Below are 24,657 nucleotides of genomic sequence, written 5' to 3'. Positions count from 1 at the left end.
GGAAGGATGCAGTGGTTGCTCTGTGTTCATAAGGTCAGTGTGTATGTGATGTCACTTCCTTTCATTGTCCATCATTTATAGATGTGTTTGGTTACAGGCGCTGTCCAAATGGACATTCCCTCGACTACTGTGGGTTTTATATCTGACTGATGAATTTTTTCCTCCAATTTTAATGCTCAAACTTAAATGTTTTTTTCTATAAATCTATATTTTAAGCCTAAAATTATGCAAACAGGGTGGTTAGATTGTTGAAATGGCCGGAAATAGTTTAAAAACATCTTTTGCATGCACGCGAGTTTTCAAGTTTAATATTACTGAACATACACGTGCGCAGGTGTCTGTTGGAAGAGATGTGATGTAACGTTTGGAAAATCACTGATTTGACACGGTCTCATTTTTTAATTCATTTATTTTTTTACATTTATTTTTATAGTAGTTAAAACTGTTTGTGCGGTAGTTTTGACCACTAGGAGGCGCTACATCACAGGTAATAATATCAGAAAAAAATATCATGCTTATCTTGACACAGCAGCCACAGTGCCACTGTATAACTGATATAGGCTTATGTCCCTACTGAGAAAAAAAACAACAACAAAAAAAACCCCTTGAACCCTTCACAGAAATTGTTCTTGGTTTCCACTACAATAAATAAATAAAAAACACAAACCACCAACTTTTACCCATTAAAACCATTAAAAATGGTTTGTTGTAGTGTGTTTTGGGACATATTCCATTAGGACTTTGCATAAAAATCCGTGCCAGATATCGGTGTTATACCAAAATTGTTTTTACGAAAATGTTTTATACGATTGACTTTGTATTTAATGTGAATTTATTACAAACATTGTTACAAGTTACTAATTAGCCTTTTAAATTACTAAATTAAGTTACTAATTACACTTTTGTTGTACAGAGAGAGAGCAAAGAACAATTTCAGATCAGTCTAGCGAGTTCAAGCTCTCTCATAATAATCTCTAAAGCTGTTTGCATTAATATCTTACACTCTTCACTCGCATTCAGTGTTTGGTGTCATATGATGGGGGGGGGGGGGGGGCATGTCCCATAGGCATGTATGTGGTCCAATTCAGCAGACTCAAGACATTAATACTGGTTCTGATGGGAAGGTGTCACTTTGGGAAGAAGGCAAGCCGGCGGAGGCAGTGTGATGCTTATATATATATATATATATATTCAGTCACTAATTCATATACTGTATTATATATACACACACACACACATACAGTAGTATATATACATACTATATAAGTATACTATGAATATAAATAAATAAAGTATAAAGAGAGCAATGTATATATATAATTATAGTTTATATTCATGGTCCATTGCTTGATTGGGTAATTTGTCTATGGAATGAGAAATGTCCAAGTTAAAACAAATAAATTATTAAACCTAGCTTACAGTTTACAACATGTACTTAGTACAGCCTTTCCGTTTACAAAAAATAACTATCGATTGCCCTGTAAATCATACATTTTATATATCTTTCCCTAAACATATTCTTCCATAAAGTTATACTTGTGTGCACATAAATGCTCAGTTCTTGTGTTTGTAGAGCCTCGTCCTCCTCCCTCTTCCTCGTCCAGACCCCACGCAGCCAGAGACTGTAATTACCCAGAGAGAGAGAGAGAGAGAGAGAGAGAGAGAGCAGGACATCTGCAGGTCTCCCATTACTGTGTGTGTGTGTGTGTGTGTGTGTGACCGTTAGAAACCGTTGGAGGGTGTAATATTGACTGGGAGGAGTTAGAAGCTGTGATTTGTAGATCCTTTGATGGACGATGCCTATATGTGAATGAGGGAGGACGAGTGTGGGAGATTACACGAGTCTGTCTTTTTTTTTTTCCAGAGCTCTACCCTGGAGGAAAGAAAGAGCAAGAAAGACAGAGAGAGAGAGTGAGAGAGAAAGAGAGAGAGAGAGAGAGAGAGAGAGAGAGAGAGAGAGAGAGAGGGGATCACTGTAGAAAGACAAGCATCACACAAAGACCAGCCAAAAAAACAGTCTGGAGAGAAGAAAATAACAAGTTCTGTTATTCCTGAGGGATCTGCGGTCTGTTGGCTTTACTTTCACTCTTTGTTTTTGACATTTTGAGTGTTTCAAGAAGTGATAGCGGTCCTGTAGTACATGTTTGGGCATTTGCAGCATCCATAGAGGTTCAGACGCACTTCTTTGAGCTTTGGGTTAGAGATGCCGGTCAGGACTGGCTGTCTGAATGCTGAACTGATGCTTCCCAGCTGTGGTTGGTGGATCTGGGGTTTGCTGTGCGCCCTTCTCCTGACGGGTCAGTCTGGAGCATGTCCTCCTCACTGCTCCTGCACAGGCACCACTGTGGACTGCCATGGACTTGCCTTCAAAAACGTGCCACGAAATATACCAAAGAACACAGAACGACTGTGAGTATGATCTGCTGACTGCAGCTGTGTCACCAAACGTCACTCTAATGTATGTGCATGATTGTGGATTTGTGAATGGCGTAGGCTGACACTCATCACCTTGCTTGGCTTTAACAGGATGTATTTTATGTGCTTGATACTTACATTTTGAATCTGTAAAGTATGTTTAGGGATATTTTAGATCCAATTTTCTCCAAAAATTATATCTGGCAACTTAAAGAATGTTTTGTGTTCAAAACAAGAACTACATATAATTATATTGACTTACCACTTAGTTTGTAAAAACATGGAATATATGTTTAGTGATGCATTTTAAATGACAAATGTTATATTTGCGATGCACAATATATCAGTGCCGTATTGATTCTCAGCTGATATTAGAGATTTTTTTAATTATCGGTATCACTTGAATCTTGGTTATTTAGATTATCTTTGCCATGATCTCAGACTCTGTCAAAGATAATCTTTAAAAGCAATACTAATTTTTACACTTTTAAATGTAACAGCTAACAAATCTAAATATTGATATAAATAAAAAAAAAATCATACAGTACTTTATAACTCTGTGCTACATAAATTCTATTTAAAAAGTTTTTTTTCAGTATATATAATTCTATTAAAAAATAGTTTACTTTTATTTAAACTGGACTGAAGTATAGTGTAGATATTTAATTTTTGCCATTCATCAGATATAGCTGATTGTTTGATATTGCTAATGACTCTATTTAACATCATTTTCTGCAATTAAAATAAAGCTGAAATTAGGTAAAAATATAAATATTACATAAAAAAATTTACAATTAGAAAATTTATGTTTTTTATTTAAGTTGAAGTACTAAAATTACTATAACTAAAACAAACAAATATCATATAAATATAAAAAAAGGAAAATATAAAAGTAACAAGGAAAAATAACTAGGAATAAGTACTATTATCGGTTTATCGGTATTGGCTAAATTATCGGTGCATTGCTGTTTAAGTATAGCTCACTAAGCTTGTCTGTACAAAATGAAACCCAATGAAACCCAAAAGTCCTGATCATGTAAGTCAGGTCAAGATCAAGATAATGGTATGGTAAACCCAATAACATTTGCATGATATGTTTAAAGTGGACTAGAAATGTACTGTTTACATAGAAAAAAATTATGTTAGTAACACAGATTATAGATAGATAGATAGATAGATAGATAGATAGATAGATAGATGTGCACAGTCAGTTATATTTTATTCAGAGAATGTACAACACAGTTGTTGTTTTCTGGTTGTGTTTACAGTGTCGGCCTTTAAATTATGCACCAGCTCTGTATATGAGCATGTTTGTGTGTCTCAGAGGTTAGAGTACCTCATGTTAGATCTATCAGAGCATGTCCATCAAACCCTCCATGCAGCTCAAGAGATGTCAAAAGTAACTGATACTGCAGGACATAATGTCCATTGATTTGGAGGACGTGATTCCGGTTATCGTCCTCCTCGAGTGCGCTTTCAGATCATACTGAGATGTATCATATGTTTGTTTCCTAAGATTGTTGTATTGTATAGCAGTGCCTCAAATTGCAAATGTTGCATTTAAAAGAATTGTTCAACTAAAAATCGTTTAATTCTGTCATGTCATGCCGAACCTGTATGACTTTCTTTCTTCTGCACAAGTTTCCATAGATATAATAAAAATGCCTGAAAGTTTTCAATAACAAAAAAGTATTGGAAAAGTAATCCATACAACTCTAGTGACTATGTCCAAGCCTTCTGACCAGAACAGACTGAAGTAGTTAATTCACAAATTAAATCAAAACATTCTTTAACTTGTATATTCAGAGCCCCAAATCAAAAATGACGACATGTGAGTAACATATAAGTTGTGGTCAGCGAAATTTTGCAGCGGACAAGGTCCATCGTCTGTTGTCAACAGTGTAATAATGTATGAAGCCGAACTCAAACAGAAGTCAAACCAAACAAACTTCTGTTGGTCATTGGGGAAAATCCATGTGACCAGCTTGAACCCATTGCGAAATATGCTTAAGGAAATCTTTCGCCCTTAATTCCCAATTACTGGATTTCATCCTTGACTGCAAATGAGACCAGACCCTTTCCCCAACAGGAATGATGTTTCGGGACAAACAAACAATTCAGGAAAGTGCCGCAAAAGAACAATGAAAAGGCATTTAGATGAGGTTCAATGTGTTCAACCCTGTTGAACAATTAGCAGTGAAAGCAATATTGATAACAGCCAGCGGCTCTATAGTGAGGAGGACATTCCCTAGGCGATGCGCAGCAAACAGAGTCATTTATCAAGGAGACTGCACTAGCCAAATAATATCCCCCATGGTCCCCTGAGCTTTGCCCAAGCAGTGGTAAAGAATGGAGCTGCGGAGGCGCCGTTATTTGAGTTGGCTGGGGGAGGCGAGGGTCGGGAAGGAGGGCAAAAGGCTGCTGAGGCTTGCAGCACTCAAACGGCTCTACATGATATCACTAGCCAATTATAGAGTTGAGAACGGACAGGATATATCTGTACAAGCTGTTTTTGCCTTTTGAATGAAATGAATTGAACATGAACGTAAACTGATTGATGAGACCATTGTATTAAATATCTAGTGCAAGGGTCTTTAACCGAGGATCTGCAGCGGTACTGCAGGGGGTCCACCAATCAATGTTTGAACACAAATCATTTTTGGTTTCAAAAATGAAAACGTAGGTAAACAAACAACAAATACAACAACAAAAAACCCATAGTCATTTTTAAATGTAAGCACCGTAAAACTAAAGCAAGATTTAGAAAGTACTCCTTTGAGTTTGAGCTTTGGAGAATGTGAAATGTTCCTGTACAGTGTGTTTTTGCAGCAGTGAGAAATCTAGCTAATGACAGACAGGTTTGTTGATCTCCTGAATGCAATGGCCAATCAGAGGTGTGTAAGTTGGAATCCACTCACCGCTCAAAACGTTTACGTTTTTGAATCTGCTTTCATTTGTAAACAACGACACAAAAGGAGATTCATTATGCAGTGTAGAGTAATTTATTGATTTTGATATATTGATCACAAACTTAGTAGTTGTAAAGTGAGCAGCTTTTCGCACTTTTGAGGCTTTATAATTTTCTATTAACACCAAAGGCTGTACGCTTAATATATTGCTCTGCTTCACACATTTGGTATCAGAGTTCTTTCTCACCGTGAAAAACATTGAAGACCCTAAATTTAGTGTATGGCATCTCATGTCTCAAATGCTCTGTAAAAGAGTTCAGTGTAAGCCAGTTGTTCATAAGAGATCGAATCTGAAGTGATTGGTAGTGGCCGAACACTGAAGGTGCGAAGGTATATACCAGAATGAGTAACAGGGTTGAAAATGTAGCCTACATGAGACTGGATGATGGTTTCTAGAAAAAGAAAGTCCATTACATGAAATATATGTTTAGTGTAAAATGTTTAGAAGAGGCTGAATTGGAAGTATGGGATGGATGATTGTTAAGGACCAAACTTTGAAGGTGTGTAGGTGCTTATTTAGGAGCGTTAATAGGGCTCATGGGCCTCCTGGACAGGTTATGGACTCAGATTCCCCTTAAAATCGTGTTCCAGGGGTAAGGCTAAAAATTGCTTGGCCTTCTGTCTGATCAGGGCCCATAGAATTGTCCCAACCATTCCCCCTGTGTTTATGTGTATAGCAGAATGGGTAACAGGGTTGAAGATGTAGCCTACATTAATCTGCCACTCAGTCGATCTTAGCTAGTTTGAGTCCAAAAAAACCCCAAAACCATTCCATTAAATTAAATATATGTTCAATGTAACCTGTAAAACACCAAAGTTGTAGCCTAAACCAATCTCTTAGTAGTGTTTAATATAAACTTAGCTATTCATAAGAGACCAAATCTGATGTATGGTAAATTGGTATGCAACAAACTCTGAAGGTGCATAGATATCTGTGGAGGAGTACTAATAGTGCACCGGATATCATTCTGGGCTCCCCTTAAAATCATACTCTGGGGGAATGCTGAGATTGCTGGGTCCCTCATCTGACCAGGGCCGTCATACTCATCCCAACCTCCCCCGTGTCACATTGCCCCCATTTGTATATATATGCCAGAGTGGGTAAAAGGGTAGCAAGTTACTGGGTTGAAATTGTAAGGGTACAATTTGAACATGGATTTGGGCTCCCCTAACAATCATTTTGCAGGTTAATGCTGAAATTTCCAGTCTCCCTAATTTGACCAGGGCCTGAAGAATTGTCCCATCTTTTTCTCTATTTTAGCTCCCCAGAGTTCATTTACCAGCATGGGTAATAGGGATGCAAGTAACAGGGTTGAAATTGTAGCCTATAATCTGTTTACGATTTGTCTCTGATCTTTACTAGTTTGAGGCTAAATAGTTTTTTCTTATTTATTTAGGGTCATTCATTGGTCAGTAACTTGTGTAACAGGGAACAACAGACAGAGAGACGGACAGACAGACAGACAGACATATAAGATAGATATTCCCCAACACATATCTAGATTCCATTTGAGTAGTTTTTCAAACTTTTCAATTTTCACTATATTGCTATGAAAATTACTTAAAATGTTATTAATATTCAAAATTGTTTTTCTGCAACACCAACAAATTTGACTTTGAAGGCCTAGTGATAGTTATTAGCCCTGAAAACTAATAATTTGTAAATAATTCAATCTGCTCAATCTTATTTCTCTGGGAAAAAAAAAAAGTCCAAAATAAACCACCCAAAAGGGTATTTGTGCTGAGAATATGCTTTAAAATTAATAATTACATAAATTATTAGGAGTAGTCTTAACTGCTTTTTATTAAATTAATTATTATTTTCCTAATATATTTTCTCAACGTTAATTGGGCCTGATAATGAACCCTTGCAAATGCATGCATTATATATAGACTCTTTATTGCCACATGACTGCGCTTGCAGAACTTAAGGTCTTTTGGTTATGTATATCTTTGTGTCAAGCCATTAGCTACTTTTTCAAGCTCTCATTGTAACTGTAGGGGTGTATAGCAGATAAAGAGATCAAGCTGCTTTTGTGTCCAATTTTCCACATTAATGGTCCCAGTGTTGGCCGCAGATGCAGGCCTAATTAAAGGATTAAAGGAGTCGCCTCATTCACTGCCTTGATTGGTCACACCTGGGCTCTTTTCCACAATAGTGCCATTACAACCCATGTCCCAGGTGACACTAGTCTACGTGTGTAAATGTATATTTCCACTACAAAAGGGGCGGCCTGTCAGCATTCACCTCTAAACAATGAATGTAACCCTGCTTTGCATGCACAAATTGCAGTCTTTATAGAATTATATATCCATTTCTTTGGTTTCAGTTCATTCACGCCTGTGTGCTGGTGTCCAAAAAATTAGATTAATGCCTACATTAATCTCATGAATGTCAAGGACAAACTATTGAGATATTAATTAAATTACCTAGCTGACTTTTGTTTAATCATTGCTGTTGCATCACTTCCTTTTGAAATGCACAAACTGAATTATCACTTATTTAAGCCTCACCTTGTCCACCTCCTTTCATTCCATTTCATGTATTTCTTTCCATATCATATTTCTTCTCTGTCCAACCCCCATTTAATATAAATATGAATAATAAAATATATCAGAATGGGTAACATGGTTGAAAATATATAAAATAAGCTAGTTTGGAGTCAAATGTTGACTTTTGTAGTTTAGCATAAATTAAGAAAATATTTGTTAGGTACTTTTCTTTAACATTACAATAACAAAAATGTTGGTAACAGGGTTGACTTTTTTTTATTGCCGTTGATTTATTAACTCATTGGCTGTTATTTAAAATAGTAAGTTATAATTACTATTTCACTTGTGATTAACAATACCTCTTTCATCTTTCTTTTAAAGAGACTTGAACACAAATAACCTCACACATATTGGCAAGGATGACTTCGCTGGCCTAAAGCACCTCCGAATTCTGTGAGTTTTATCCATTTATTTTTTCACATCAATCTGATTTCTGTTGTATTTTGTAATGTATAGAGATCCGGGCATTAAAATAGTTTTATATATGCCACAACTATAACTAGAAAGCAGGCAAGAGCACATTTGAACATGTAAGCAACAGTTTGGAATGGAATGTGTGGCCGTTCTTCAACACTTCACTTTCTCCACTTTGTGTTGAATGTTTGTTTCTTTTTAACTCTCACTGTGCATTACTTTATGAATTTATACAGGCACCTCATGGATAACCAGATTGTCAATATTGATAGAGCAGCCTTCAGTGATCTGAAGGAGTTGGACAGACTGTGAGTTTAAATAATTCTCTTTGTAATACAGTATTCTGTTTTGAAGGTTTTAACATTGTAAAGCATGACATATGAAATTATATTTATATGATTCATATAATTTGAAATGAAATAGTTATTAAACCTTTAGACAAATTCTAAAAACAGAAGTCTCTCTTTCTATATATAGATATATTTCAGAATAGATAACAGGGTTGAAAATGTCTAAACTAAGCTAGTTTGAGACAAATATTGGCTTGTAGTTTACCATAAATTATGAAAATGTTTGTTAGGTACTTACTATAAATTCATTATAACAATAACGTTGGTAACAGAATTGGCCACAATTTGTGCAACTAGTTAGAAACTGGTACAATATAATATCCTTGAGCATGTTGAGACAATAATTATATTTGATGGATCAGACTATTATGACTTGTATAAATATGATAAAATGAGAATATGAAGCTCATAATGTAGGAAGAAAAGCATCTCAGTTTTATTCAAAGGCCCAAACACATATGCAATTTGGTGCAGATGCTGATATTTATATGGGCAAACATAAGATGAAATTCTGAATGCATGTAAAGTAAATCAATCAGAATTTTTTTATAACAGTTTAGGAGACTACGTTCATAAAATAAAATAAATGTTAGTCATCATCACTCTATCTCTACCAATAATATGTCTTAAGGTGATATTTAAATGCTTAATTTTATTGGTGTAAGCTCTGTATAAGACTGTATAAGCAAATGGGCATGTGAGCCACTACCTGAAGGTGAACGTTTTAAATTTGTACTAAAAGGACTTTTACTTGCTAAAAAGTAACTAGCAATCAGACAATCATGTTGATAATTTAAAGGCCTTAGAAATGTTCAGATCAAAAATGTTACAGTAAGATTAATAGGGATAGGGTTAATATAAAATGTGTAGCATTTAACTATCTTTAACTATCATCTGTTGGAATTGACCACTTTCCTAATATCTGGGCTCCATGAGTCCCCAGAGCTGTATGTGTAAAATTAATCATAGTAATTTTGAAATTAACCTTCATTTTCCTTTTTACATATTTTTGATATGTTCCTCTGACCTAATAAAATCCAGATTTCACAAAAGAATCTTGGATGATTCCGCACTGTGCCTGGAATCCAATAATAGTAACAGAGTTTTACTTTGGATCAAATTTGACTTTTCAAATGAACTGCATCTATTCATGTCTTATATCGTTTCCCAAATTGGGTTTACTGAGCAGTATATCTGTGTGCTCCCCTCAGGCATCTAAGCCAATATCAGAATGGGAAACAGGGTTGAAAGTATCAAAATTAAGCTAGTCTGTGGCCAAATATTGGCTTTAAGTTTACCACAAATTAAGAAAATATTTGAATTTAAATAACTTTACAGGAGCAATGATTTTGGTAACAGGGTTGACTAATACAACCCTACAATTTGTGTAACTAATTAGAATCAGGCACAAAATTAATTTCTTTGAAAGCTACAGTGTGTAAGGACAATTAGTTAATAATCTTCAAACTGGGTTTAATTGTGAGCTGTATGTCTTTGTGCTTCCTGTAGACGTCTCAACCGAAACCGTCTCCAGCAACTCCCAGAGCTCCTGTTCCTGAAAAATCCCACTCTCTCCAGACTGTGAGTGACTGCTCCTTATCAGAAACATCAGGAAATGCTTGTTGAGATGGAACCATAGAAATTTCACACAACAACATAACAATAACTCTAGCAATAGCTTCTGCTAATAAATATTCACCAAAACATTCTGTGTAGCGACTTCCTGGAAAATATCATCTTAATAAGTGCTGAGGTTAGTTAGCTGTGGTTAGTCAAAATGTTTTACCATATAGTTTTTTGTGTTCTGTGTTTATTACGCTATGTTTACTATCATATCCTATTGTTAGCTTAGCTAACATGCTAATACCATTCTCAAGTGGAATCAACCTTTGTGAAAAAAGTAAACTTTAGAAATGAGTACTACGGAAGGAATATACTTAAGTGGGAACTAAATGTAATGTTTTCACACACTTAATTGCATGGTACTTGCAATTTCTAGGCAATTTCATAAATTTATTGTCTTTGAAATATGACAATGTTAATGACAAAAATATAGTATCTAGCTAATTTGCCTAGCCTAGTTTCTACCAATGAATTTGCTTCAAAACACCTTTGATGTACTTTTGTTGCATCTTCCTGGACATTCTTGTCCAAATAAGAGCTTAGGTTAGTGAGCTGTTGTTTGGCCAAGGGTTTTTATCATTGAATACAAATACAGTTGGTGAAGTCTCCTCTGTTGGGGGCAGTGGGTCAAAAAAGAAACTATGTAGGAATGTGTGGGAGTACGGAAAGAGGCATAATGGGTGCGAACAAATAGTTAAGGACAGCTGTGTTTGCTTGTTATTTGGTTGTTTGTTCATGCCATTTCACACGTTGTCTCATTAGTGAGTTGCCATATGGATGTGGTGCGTTCAGTCAATCTGCCTGCGAACACCCCCAACCACCCACACATGCCTTTAGGGAAAGATGTCTGCTATTATAAATGGAATTCATAGGGAGACACTCGTTTTGGTAACCTCAGGAATATTGGTTTATGATAATGTGGGTCATGTGGATTTTTTCTTTCTCTGTGTTTGAATTTTGTGGTGAACAATTAAAACAAAGCAAGAGCTAGTTCATTAAAACAAGTAATAGTTTCCTAATACTCGAAGATTCATTAGGATAGCTTTGCTAATTGGCACCACGGTGGTGTTCTCCGTGCACAATTAATTAACACATTTAATCAAGAGGGGAAATAACAGGGGTGATTGCTAATTATGATTGGTATGTAGATTTTTTTTCTCAACTCTGTCACTGTAGGTAGCAAAAGTTTTATTTTGCGCTAACGATGTGTGAACTTAGCTTAGAATGTGTATGTTAAGAACCAATGATGATGACAGAAAAGACTAATTATTCTTCAGTATTCAAGTTATTTAGTCTCTCTCCAGGAACGCTCAGAAACTGATTTCATTTGACAGGATGCTGTAGTGTGAACAGCTTTATTCCAAAAACTAGCAAGCTGCATATGAAGACAGCATTTTAAAGAGTATAAGTGCACTCTTTTGAATTGTAGGAATTAAAATGATATTGCCTCAAATCTCATTTAGGACAACATCCAACAAGCTCAGTTAAAAAACAACAGCAAAGTTTGTTCAGTACTTTGATGTATTGATAAAAATAGTTGACTATATTGTTTCACCCAATATTTTTTGTGATGTGTTTTGTGTGCTATGTTTATTATCATATCCCGTTGTTAGCTTAGCAAACATACTAATACAGAAATCAATTGGAATTCATTTGCAAAAAAGTACACTTTAAAATACTATTTAAAAGCGTAATTATTATGAAAATAATATATTTTAAAAGAATATATTTAAGTGTGAACTGAATGCAAATGTGTAGTAGTTTAGAGTCCTTTTTTGACCCATTTAAGTTGGATTTAAGTAAATTTTTATGCTATTTCAAATTATTTCGGAATGTTAATTCAAAGTATTTATTTTAAGCATCTTTTCTAAAATACAATATACTTTAATGTAAAATCTATCGAAGTGCATAGTTGTGTCTTTAAATATATTTTAATTATACATGTGTAATGAAGTTGCAATTTTAAATGTAATCATTTTAAATGTAATATTAACACACTACAGTTAGAACTGTAATTAAATACTTGATATGTGTTTTAATATGTTAGTCAACACATTAAAATATTTCAATTTTAGGTCCTCTGTTGTTTTCCTTATACATTACAATACTTATATGACTTACCAAATTGTTGAAAGGAAACTAAATGTCAGTTTCATGCAGATGACACAGTAATTTATATATCAGCAGCAGATTTATTAACAAATGAAATGACTGGTGTTTCACTGTGGTGCCAAAATAACTGCTAGGCTTTGAATTAATTAGAGTTTCAATGCAATAGAAAGAGTTAGTGATTTTAAATCTTTAGGCGTTATCTTATATTCTCAATTAAAATTTGATGTGCATGTAAAGAGGCTTTGTAAAACCATCAGAACAAACCTGAATTGCTTTTATATGATTAGATAATTTAAATCAGCTAAGTTATATATGAATGCAATGGAACAGTATCTAAATTTACTATCAAACCTGTTGGATCCCTATATAAACAAACCTTAAAGGGGGGGTGAAATGCTATTTCATGCATACTGAGTTTTTTACACTGTTAAAGAGTTGGATTCCCATGCTAAACATGGACAAAGTTTCACAAATTAAGTTGTACGTTTGAAGGAGTATTTCTGTTCCAAAAAAACCTCTTCCGGTTTGTCACAAGTTTCGGAAAGTTTTTTTCGAGTATGGCTCTGTGTGACGTTAGATGGAGCGGAATTTCCTTATATGGGTCCTAAGTGCGTGCTCTTCTGCCGGAAGAGCGCGCGCTCCTGTATAGCAGAGCACTGAGAGGCTGAGCACAGCCTGATCAGAGCGAGAGCGTCGCAAAAAGTCACAAAAGAAGTGTGTTTTTGGTTGCCAGGGCAAGACAACCCTGCACAGATTACCAAAAGAGAAACAGCATTAAGGGACCAGTGGATGGAGTTTATATTTACAGAGCATCAACGGAGTTGTGCAAGTGTTTTTGTTTGTTCCCTGCATTTCGGATTGCACATCGTTTATTTCTTAAGGATAATGCAGTCCCAACGGAAAAGGGTCACGATTGTGTGTTGGAACCACATGCGGTGAGTAAAACTGCTTCAAATATCTCTGTGTTGTTAACTTACCTATCAGCGCGTAAGCACATCAAGTAAACAACATGCGATGTTGTTATCAAACTGCACTTTCCACATGTACAGCTTAAAAAAATAAATAAAAAAAAGACGACATAAAGTAGAACTTAGTCATTTTCCAAAACCGCTAAGCAAATATATACAGTTTCAGTACATACCACATAGCGTACCGCCTTTGCTGATGCTGCTCTTGTTAAATTTCAGCCTCTGGATCTGTGTCACAGCTTCCAGACGCTCTCAACTCAAAAGCCTACTGGCGCTCCTGATTCTTTAGCTCCGCCCACACGTCACGCCTCTAGGCGCTCGTGTTTTTCCGGGAAAAATCGGTACAGACTATCTTTCTCTTATAAATATAATAAAAATAAAGACTTTTTGGAGTTATGAAGGATGCAGTACTACTCTATAGGTACTCAAGATTAACAGGATATTGAGTGAAAACGAGCATTTCACCCCCCTTTAAACATTTTGACAAGAAATCAATCAGATGGCATCATTACAAAATTGTACAAAAAGACAGTTTGCTTAGTTTTGACAATTTTATGAATCTGTCTCTTATTAAAATGGTTTTAAATTGTACCAGTAAGCTTGCTCCAGATATCATTTACCAATTAGTAGTAAAATAGAGTAGTATAGGCATCTCTACACAAAACTGCATAGTGCCTAAGAGTAAAACAAAATTATCTCAATCCACATTTTCTGTTAAAGGCACACTGCTTTGGAACAGCTTGTTAGTCGAACTAAAAATGCAAAATGAATTGAGCATCTTATATATATATATAATATATATAATATATTATTTTCAAGTAGAGTTCAAGATCACATTCAATACAATTAAATGCACTTCTCTGAAAATTGAGGGATTTTTTTTTTTATCCAAAATGTTAATTGCACAGATCCTTGAAGATAAGGTGTGTGTGAGGTGTGTGTGTGTTTTTAAAGTTATGTTGTATGTACAGTACAGTATGCATCTCATTGTTAGCTTTGCAACATACTATTGACAAACTCCATGTGAGCAGATGACCTAGCCCAAACTTTTTTTTCTAATTTCTAAAGTGTTTTGTAGTGCTAGTAGTACATGTTATGCTAACTGGTTATTTTACTAGAACGTTTTTTGCTTTTCAACTTACAAATATCTGTGGTTTGTTGTTGCTTTAAATACGTTTCTGGTCTTGAAGGAATCATTATGCTGAATGATTATTCTACATGGTAATATAATGGTCATTTTGGAGGCTTTCCTTGTAAAGTTATGCAATAATGGCACAATTAACCACCTCTTACAGTTCACTGGCCGGTCACACAAAATGTGCTTGAGTCAGACGTCTGCCTAGTTGTAGTGCAAGTGGTGACATGAGGAATTATTTATGATAGTACCTTGAATTATTGAAAATAACTGCACACCCGAGGTTGTAATGTGAAGCAGAGTTCAAGTTTTGGTAATTACATGGAAGACATGTAGGCTGGCATGATAATCAGCTAGCTATGATAAGCTAATGCCAACTATTACATAGAGTGTTTAATGTTTATCTTACAAAACATAAGCTAACTAAAAAAAAAAACATAGTAAGTTTAACTATCTATAGATCTGGTTGTATACCTATATAAATAAAGGTATATAATATGTGTAACAATTTAAAAGGCACAGTGTTGGATTTTTTTCAGTCTCTTATTCGTTCATCCATTTTCTCTCGGTTTACTTTCTTCACTGTCTTTGAGCTCTGATGAATGAGTTTTGCCTTTGCTAACATTTAATATCCCTCAGTAAACAGTATGTCAAACACAAAAAGACAAATGTAAGAAAGACGACGGCTAACAAAAGGAAACCAGTGTGGTTAGTCGCAGTCTCTCAGATCCCACAACTTGTTGCTCGTTTTTCCCACTCAGGTCTCTTTTGTCTTCTTCTTCTTGCCCTCTTTCAAGGGTTTTCAAATAAAAGATCTGGAGTGTAATATTTGCAGAGGTTGAGCAGTCTTACTAGCCGTACTGTTTGCCTTCACCTCTGTATGTCAGCCAGGTTGGGACCACAGCAAATGCAAACTGAACATCTTTGGCAACAGCTTTAATTAAAGGGGGTTACCAGGAAACCCTGTGCTCACACTGAGAGCACTGCAGGCTTTTCTTCCCAGAGTTTAGGAGTTTTTTCAAGTTTCCCTTAGTTTTTAAAGATGGATAAGACAGATATGAAGTTAGAATGTGTTTAAATTAGTTTGATGTGATAGACAATTGGCAGTGTTACATGTAAATAATGCAAGCCTGCATTACATTATCACGATACTTCTTGAGTTCTGTATATATTCAGGAGTCAGTAAAACAAGTTAAAAACAAACAGAAATACTTGTAAAGTAATGCTGATTACCACAAAAATAAATTAGACTCATTAATTGTTTGATATAAACAAAAAAAGTAAATATCAAAGTTGTGGGGAGGAAGTCACAATGTAAGCAACTTCACTCCTGAATCCAATGAGAAACGTTGAGTTCATATTGATATCCCTGACTTTGACTCATTAATACGTGATATCATTGGGATGATAGAGTTGACCAGAGTTGACCAGTAACCAGTGACTAGCATTCACAGGTAATAAGCTGTAAAGTAGAAGATAACACAGAGAATAAATTATTGCTTACATTTACATGAATGACAAATTAATTTAATTAGCCCTAGTAGGTATGTGCAATTAAACTAGCCCCACTGAATGCATATGTGGGTCAAATATGACCGATGTCATTTATTTTACTTTATAAAACTGCATTATGTGACAATAAATATGTTTTATAAGTGTAAAACAATATTTTTGTTAACATTTTATTAATTCAAGTATGATATTGAAATATCATGACTCTTATATTTAAATCACATTTATTACATATATAATTTCAGTTGAAAAAATTACCAGTGGAATGCATTAAAATACATAGAAAATGTATGTCATTTTGACCTACTTAAGCATTCCGGGAATAATGATACCTTATAGAAGGAAAATGCTTTTTAGAATGAAAATCTAATATAAAAAATTAACCATCCCTGGAATGTGAGGTGAAAAAGACCTATTTGCCCATATTTGCACTGAAAAGTACAAGAAGCAATTGAAAGCACATGCCATTTTAGACCCACATTCACATTTCTGACTCAAACAGCTGGTGGTTTTGTGTTCATTTCTATACTTATTTACAGTAAAAAAAAAAGACTCCTTACTATTTGTTAAAATAAAAAATATTCAGCATTTTCTCACTCTTTTCTCATTCCATTTCCCACTTGATTACAGATGTCTTATTTTGTGTCTGGTTCATTGTCTGGCTACTGGAAATAGCACCTTAGCAACTGACATCTGCTGTTAGCTTTTTACTGCTTTTAACTCTTTAAACAAAAAAAGAGCTTTAACCCTCTGGAGTCTAAGGGTATTTTTGGGGCCTTGAGAAGTTTTGTCATGCCCTGACATTTGTGCTTTTTTCAGTTTCTTATAAATATCTAAATGGGTAAAGTCTAATATCACTGTAATCAGCACAAACTGGGCTATAATAATATGTGAAAGGCATGCATGTACATGATTGTATTTTTGAGAAAAAAAATGTTATGCATGGTTAGTGAAAAACTAAAAATGTTAAATCACTTGAATAAGGCAATAAAACACATACATAAAATTGGTTGCCGGAAAAGTTGAGAACTGGAGCTTGTAGCCTAGAATTTTTCTTTCTGAATGATGTGAAAATCATCTTGTTTACTCATTCACAGAAAACAATATATTGATTTAAATTTTCTAAAACACTTTTTGTTGGTAAAAGTCATATGCGAGTAGGCTTCAACTATCATGAATATCATTGTGATTTACACCTGAGAAGACAAAGCCATGCATAATGAGCTGCATAATGAGCCTCTCATTCAACTGAGGGAGGACTTACAAGAAAGAATGTGAGAACAAAATAAAAGTAATTTTATGTTTGTAGTTTATTAAGAATATATGTAATTATCCCACAACATAATTTAATATCCACTTGGGGGAGCAGTTAAACAGTTTATTAGGAACAATCAAAGCTGACTTTCAAACAATTTTTTTGGCATCCTTCAGTCACACAATCCTTCAGAAATCCTTTTAACAATCTTATTTTCTACCAAATAAACCCCATTTATTATCATCATCATTATTATTATTATTATTAATGTTGAAAAGAGCTGATAATATTTTTCAGGTTTTTTTAGGGGGAATAAATCGAAAGAACTGCATTGTTTTTACATTTGTTAGAGTTATCTCTATTTGTCACATTTATATTATTTACATCAAGCTTTTGAATGGTATAGTATTGTATATTGTTATTGAAACTTCATAATGTTTCACTTGATTATACGTTTAGTCAGGAATTATAGTTTGGAAAAAGTCTTTGGAAAAAGTCTAACTAGTAAAATGTTTACACTTTATGTGAAAACTAGTACAAATAAATAAAAAGAGACTTACTCATGTTTATGATCTCTGCTGAATAAAGTGCTTCATTCTTTTTTCTGAGGAAATTCATTTCTTAAATCCTCAACCACATCACATCTTTTTGGGGTGAATTATGTCTTAGTCCTCTTATTGCGAAGCAAACAGTAAAATAAAATAAAAACTTGAAGAACAGACTCGCTGCTTTTTCTTCTGTGTGGGCGTATTCAAGCCGCGCGCTTCAGTTTGAATCTGAATAGCGCGTTCAGCGCGGGGGCGTGGTCACATTAGATATAATGAGCGGAGATATGAAGAACAGACATTGCGTTGTTTTCATATGGATTACTTTATCTCAGAATATTTGTTTTCGGCAGCACTTGTTTAGTTTAAAAGTAGACATTCCAGGCTTTCTATAGATATCTCTCTCATGTCTCTTCTTTGAGTATTCACGGAGTTACAGTTCATTTTAACGAAATGTTTGTACATGACGATCAGCGGAGACAAAGACTGTAGACAGCGCACCTTGTTTGTTATCTTTATTTTATAAGTGCACAAAGGTTCTTTGTTATTATGTTTGTATCCAAAAAAAACTAGACCCTTTACAGATTCGATTGATGTATTGCTCTTATCTGTACGATTAAAACTGAAAGTGTAATTTAAGTTCTTTTCGGGGTTATCAGGAGAAAATGACTCAAAACGCATATATGCGTTAATCGACTCGAAAGGGTTAATTTGATGAACTCTTTGTTCGTTCTGATGGAACTTAAAAGGCTTCCATCAAATGCTTACTGTAGCTTGAACCAATTGCGGGGAACTTAACAACAGTTTGAAATTGCAGCAAAAATCACATGCATTAGGAAAAGGTCACCAATTGCTTTCACATGCAGAGAAAACAGATGAAATGACATTTGGGAATCCAGATCTCCTTTTATTAAATGTCAATTTCCTGAAGAACAGCACAGAGCATGACTAGATATGAAATATAGACACTTTTCATATCCATGGCTGTGAGATTGTGTCACACACATTTTGTTTTCCGCCAAATTGGAAATGTTATTCATGCAGAGGCTTTATTTTGCATGATTAAAAATAATTGTCAATGAAAATAAATATTATATTTATATTTATATTAATATTATTTATACATTTAGCAGACGTTTTTATCCAAAGCGACTTACAGTGCATTCAGCTACCAATTTTTACCTAAATAATAAAATAATAAAGGACACAATTAAATTCTAAATAGAAAGTTACATATAATAAGGAAAAACATTTCTTTTGTATTTTTATTGTATTTATTATTCTTTTTAAAACAATAAAGAATAATCTTCATGTAACTTTTTAACAGTTTATTTTGAAAAAAACCCAGACAACAAAAGTAGTTTGTTTATCCAAGGTTTTTTTATTTTTTTTATGTGAGATACAGAAAGAAAATTAAATAGTTTAAAAACATTATGCATCATTTAATAAATCTGAGACAAAGCTGATAAATGAAATACTATACTCTACTAGAGGAGTAGTTCACCCAAAAATGTAAAATTTTACATTCTCCCCAACTGTAAAAGAGCAATAAATGTTGCATCTTGACTTGGTTGCTGATGGTTTCTAACTTAAACTTACATTTCAGCATCAGTTCAGTTCTAAATATTGATTTAATTTAATAAGATCTCTTAACAATTCTTTCAATTAGGGACTTAAGTGAAAATGCCATCCACATGATACCGAGAAGAGCATTTAGAGGAGCTACGAACATCAAGAACTTGTGAGTTAAAGTTCACACAACTTTATCTATAAATGTTTACTTTAATTTGTCCAATAAAATGATTTAAACGTAACCTTTAAATAATCAAAATGTGTCGTGTGCCATTGTGTTTCTGTTGATCTCAGACAGCTGGATAAGAATCACATCAGCTGCATTGAGGACGGAGCGTTTCGTGCCATGAGAGTCCTGGAGGTCCTGTATGTAGTTTTATTTAAAAAGTTTATGTTTATTGTTTGGTTTGCGTGTATTTCAGACTATATCTGTTCCTTTTCTTTGGTTCTCCTTCACAGCACACTGAACAACAATAATATCAGCACCATCCCCATTTCCAGCTTTAATCACATGCCCAAGTTACGTACCTTGTGAGTCCAGAGCCTTTTCCACATTTCTCCTCACACAGGAGTATGAGGATTGACAATAGTGATGCTTGCACAGTCCGTTGTCAGCAGTTATCTACTTTTGTTTTCCTAGCCGGCTACACTCTAACAGTCTGCGGTGTGACTGTCATTTGTCATGGCTGTCTCAGTGGCTCAGACAGAGACCGACACTGGGTCTATACACTCAGTGCAGTGCACCACCAAACCTACATGGCCTCAACCTGGCCGAATTGCAGAAGAAAGACTTCACATGCTCCGGTAAATCTGGCCTCTTGGGATATGGGATGTAGTTTGGACACTTTTTGCAAATTTTTTGTAATAATTTTTATTATTATTATTATTATTATTATTTTGCAATTTAATAATGCAATTAAATAATACAATTACAAGATACATTTTTACAGTTTTTGTAGATTTTTCCTTTTTTGTTAATTTCTATCAAAAATTATATATATATATATATATATATATATATATATATATATATATATATATATATATATATATATATATATATATATATATATATATATATCACATTTTAACATTAATGAAATTCCAACAAAAAATATTTAAAATAGATTTAACTCTTTAATTTCTCTTTGATATGTAGTATGAAGGTCACATTTTTCTTCAACTTGAATGTTTTGGGGTTATTTTTTAAAACATCTTTAAAACTTTAATTAAATTAAAAGTGAAATAATGGAAAAAAAATATTATAAAGAGATTTTCGACTTTTTATTTCTTTAGATGGTCACATGATAGGCTGCTTCTTTAACTTTTATGTCCCAGGTTAAATTTTTTTGCAACATTTCTAAAATGCTTAGTAAATCGGAATTTAAATTAAAAAAAATTTATTATGAGATTTTGACTTTTTGCTTTTTTTATATATAAATAGTATTATGAAGTTCACATGAACAGTGTGATAATTTTTTTTTGTTGCTATTTTCTGACTAACTTTAAGGAATTGATTTTGTTCCAGCCCCAGATTTAAGAATATGAAAATACGTCATAAAAATGTCACCCTTTTTCGTTATTATAATCTCAAAACAGTGTAAAACAATAATAAACCATTTTAACATTTATTGTGTGAAAGATATTTATAATTTTGCTATCAATTTTACTATTTGTAAAATATGGATTTTTAAATATCAGTGAACTTGTTTACCACGGAGACTAAAGAATATTTTTATTATTATGTATTATTTCTAATTAAGTTGAATATTATATAAAAAACAATCACCAAAATTGTTTTGCAAATTTTGGATAAATGAAATGCTTGCTGTGAAATTGCTCTCAGCAAGACAAATAATTCGGCCATTTTATTCAATGACAAAAATGTCATTTCCACAACAAATTAAATGATGATTTGAAAATTTAATTTTTTATTATTATTTAGAAACATGATGTTTTCTGAAAACAACACTGTTCCAAATCTAAAGAAAAACCCAGACCGATACCGAGCTAACTTTAAACCAATCAGCTGCATGCCTAATACTAATATCTGTAATGTTTCCTTCTTCTCCTGAGGTGTTTTTGATTCCGGTCCTCAGCCCTGTGGTCTTGCGTCTGGTTCCTGTCCACCGATGTGCTCCTGCATGAACAATATCGTGGACTGCAGAGGAAAAGGTCTGACAGCGATTCCAGCCAACATGCCTGAAGGCATGACTGAGATGTGAGTGTGTCTTTTACTACGAATATACTGTGAAAAATAAGTTCACTTTAGCACACTTTTAAAAAGAGTACTTGATATACTTGAGTATGAACAGAATATAATATTTTCAGACTCTTTAATTACATTTACCCTTGACCTGGGTTTACCCTTTCTTGACCCGTGTTGGTGCGCTCGACTGTTTGACTAGGGCTAAAGGTCGTGCCCTTCACAGAGCAGTCTGCATGATAAAAAAGGGGGCCAAGGAGACGCTCGAAATAACAGAGCTGAACTGTAAAGCTAACCATCCACCCTTGACATTTAGTTGAACTGCTCTTCTGTCTTTCAGACGTTTGGAGCAGAACGGTATAAAGTCTGTTCCTCCAGGAGCGTTCGCTTCCTACAAGAGACTGCGCAGAATGTGAGTCATTACATTTATATAAACTGTGACACAAATAAGCTTCATTAGTTACATACATTTACTAGAATCACTATACATGCAGTATTTGCTAAACATGTAATTGTCATAGAATTTATTCCAATTAAGAAAGAAATTGCTTTAGGATCTGCTGCATTTTTTATGAAACAGATGTTTTCCCTTATATTTATGATTATTACATTTCATCGTTCTGTCTTTTGCTCTGCAGTGATTTGAGTAATAACCAAATCTCTGAAATCGCCCCCGATGCGTTTCAAGGCCTGCGCTCACTCAACTCACTGTAAGTGTGCATTTATAATTCAATACAATTCATTCACTCTTACTGGGGCTGTTTTACAGATTTACATTAGAGAAAATAAAGGGATTCACAGCATATTTCCACATTTTAAATGTACAAACAAACATTATATTATATACTATTATATTATATTATAATGCATAATATGATATATTTTTATTTTTAAAGAAATTAATAACTTGAGCATGAATGCATAAAATTTATCAAAAGTAACAGTAAATACATTCTTGATGGCAATATTCTTTATTCGAATAACTTTATTCCGCTTTTTCCATTCAAAAAGGTTATGAAGAAATATAAAGCATCCTAAATATATTGATAATAATAAAAAAAAGTCTTGCTTGAGCAGCAAATTAAATATTTCTGAGAAATGGTGCTGAAAATTCAGCTTTGATCGCAGAAATATTAATTAATCAACAATATTTACAGCTTTTATTGTATTTAACATCAAACAAATTCAGCATTGGTGAGCAGGAGAGACTTATTTAAAAAAAAAAAATTCTACTGAATAGATTTAGCAATTCAGATGTTTCACTATAGCATGCTGAAAATAAATAAATAAATAAATAAAAAAAACCCAGAACAAATCAAACAAATGGAAAGCTCTCAACCCTTCAATGGATTTAAAACCCTGTAGAGTCACAATTTCAAACATGCTGTGTGTCATAAAGCTGAAGCGGTGCTAGAAATAGACCTTACAAGAAAATGACCCCCCCCCAAAAAAATCTTTGATAGAACAAAGAAGAAAATGGAGGTATTATATGAAATGACCAAGTCATAAACTCATAAAAATGCTGCAGAGGGTTTCATAAAGGCCTCAGACATCACTGATAAAATCATTCTGCTACAGAAATGTTGATGTAGACATTACTGCTAATGTTCCTTTAAACAACCCGGACCTAAAAGAAATGATTTCCAACAGCGTTTGGAGCAAATACTTATTTTTTCCACAGCAGGAAATGATATTTTCAACTATTTATATATTTACAGGAGAGTAAAGCCTTTAATAAATCCCCAGCAACAGTGATATAAATGAATAATTAAATGTATCCATAATAGAATTTTGCACTTGAATAAAAAAATTCAACAACGTTTAATCACAAAGAATAATTTGTATTTAATTATTATTTGTAAAATCAGCTCTGCTTACAATATTGTTTTGAGAATTACATTTCCATTTATTCAAATCTGTAAACAAGATGCCTGTGGTGTACATTTTCACAGCACTTATAGTATACAGTCATTTAATCAGCACGTATTTCCAACATGTTCATACATGCGCGCTTAATAGCTGTGTTGAATTATGCATCATGTAGCATGAAGAGCTCTTTGTAGACATCTGTTCTGAGACAATCTCAGCAGGGCTCTGATGTGATTGTGTGTGGTGTGTGTAAATATATGAGTGTGTGTCTGGCCTCCAGCGCTAGTCATCTCTAGCATACATGTCTTATATGATTTGATTGTGTGAGGAGGATGTGTGCGATTCAGCTCAGCGGGAACAATGTTTCATGCCAGATTGTCTGCCATGCTGTGTGTGACTTTTCTAAGTAATCAACTTAAAGTTTTTGATAAAACTGGTGTTAAAATCACATAGACTAACATTTAGTCACTTAGATCCAGTTGGTCTGATTCGTTACTGCTAATCGGCTCTTTCATTGACTGAAAAGACTGGACAGAGTAGTGATTCGTTCAAGAATCAGACTTTAATTAATACATTTATTTCGGAAAGTGTAAATATCTGATTCATGAATGAATTGAGTCAAATCTTTTGAATGAATCAGTGACACTGGTTCACAGACTCTGCTCGAATGTTTCATTCACAAACTGGTTGTTGGTTTAACAATTTACTAAAATGTTAATCTGACATTTCCAAAAGATTCGGTCCTGTGAGTAATTGTTTAGTTGACTTTAGAGCCATTTGGTCCAGTTCAGTCTAATTTGTGAATGAATTTCTCAAATTGATTCAGTTGATTCATTAAAAGATTCATTAAGATGTTTCATTCATGAATCGCACATTACTTATATTGAAAAAGGAAGTCATATCTAGAACTCTACACCAGGTAATAAATTGTTTTATTTGTTTCTTTGTTTGTGTTTTTTTATTTATTCATGAATGAATCATTCTGTTGAGTCATTCAATCAGTTGAACCTGTTCACAAATCTCAGCCTAAATGACTCATTCCAAATTTGGTTTTTGGTTCAAGGAATCTGTGAATTGTTGAAATGTCTAAATATATTTTGGTTTTAAGAGTTGCCGATTTGTGAAAAGCTTGAATCATATTGATTTTGTTCAACTGATT

At 33.9% G+C, this 24,657-nt stretch overlaps 1 protein-coding gene across 2 annotated transcripts in view; it reads left to right on the top strand.

Annotated features, from left to right (window-relative positions):
* The first annotated feature begins 1,784 nt into the window (after positions 1–1,784).
* Positions 1,785–24,657, top strand: part of slit1b (slit homolog 1b (Drosophila)) — a 39,494-nt gene continuing 16,621 nt past the window's right edge. For both annotated transcript variants that reach the window (XM_026236380.1, XM_026236381.1), the window contains exons 1-11: positions 1,785–2,409; positions 8,259–8,330; positions 8,588–8,659; positions 10,211–10,282; positions 19,521–19,592; positions 19,718–19,789; positions 19,883–19,954; positions 20,064–20,227; positions 21,500–21,644; positions 21,970–22,041; positions 22,268–22,339. In XM_026236380.1, coding sequence (XP_026092165.1) covers positions 2,204–2,409; positions 8,259–8,330; positions 8,588–8,659; positions 10,211–10,282; positions 19,521–19,592; positions 19,718–19,789; positions 19,883–19,954; positions 20,064–20,227; positions 21,500–21,644; positions 21,970–22,041; positions 22,268–22,339 — 1,091 coding nt within the window. In that variant the 5' untranslated portion in view covers positions 1,785–2,203. The remainder of the gene's footprint in view (positions 2,410–8,258; positions 8,331–8,587; positions 8,660–10,210; positions 10,283–19,520; positions 19,593–19,717; positions 19,790–19,882; positions 19,955–20,063; positions 20,228–21,499; positions 21,645–21,969; positions 22,042–22,267; positions 22,340–24,657) is intronic.

Source organism: Carassius auratus, chromosome 47 (assembly GCF_003368295.1).
Source record: "Carassius auratus strain Wakin chromosome 47, ASM336829v1, whole genome shotgun sequence".
NCBI classification, from domain to species: Eukaryota; Metazoa; Chordata; class Actinopteri; order Cypriniformes; family Cyprinidae; genus Carassius; species Carassius auratus.
Note: the sequence above shows the minus strand (reverse complement) of the source record. Positions and strands in the feature narration are given on the sequence as shown.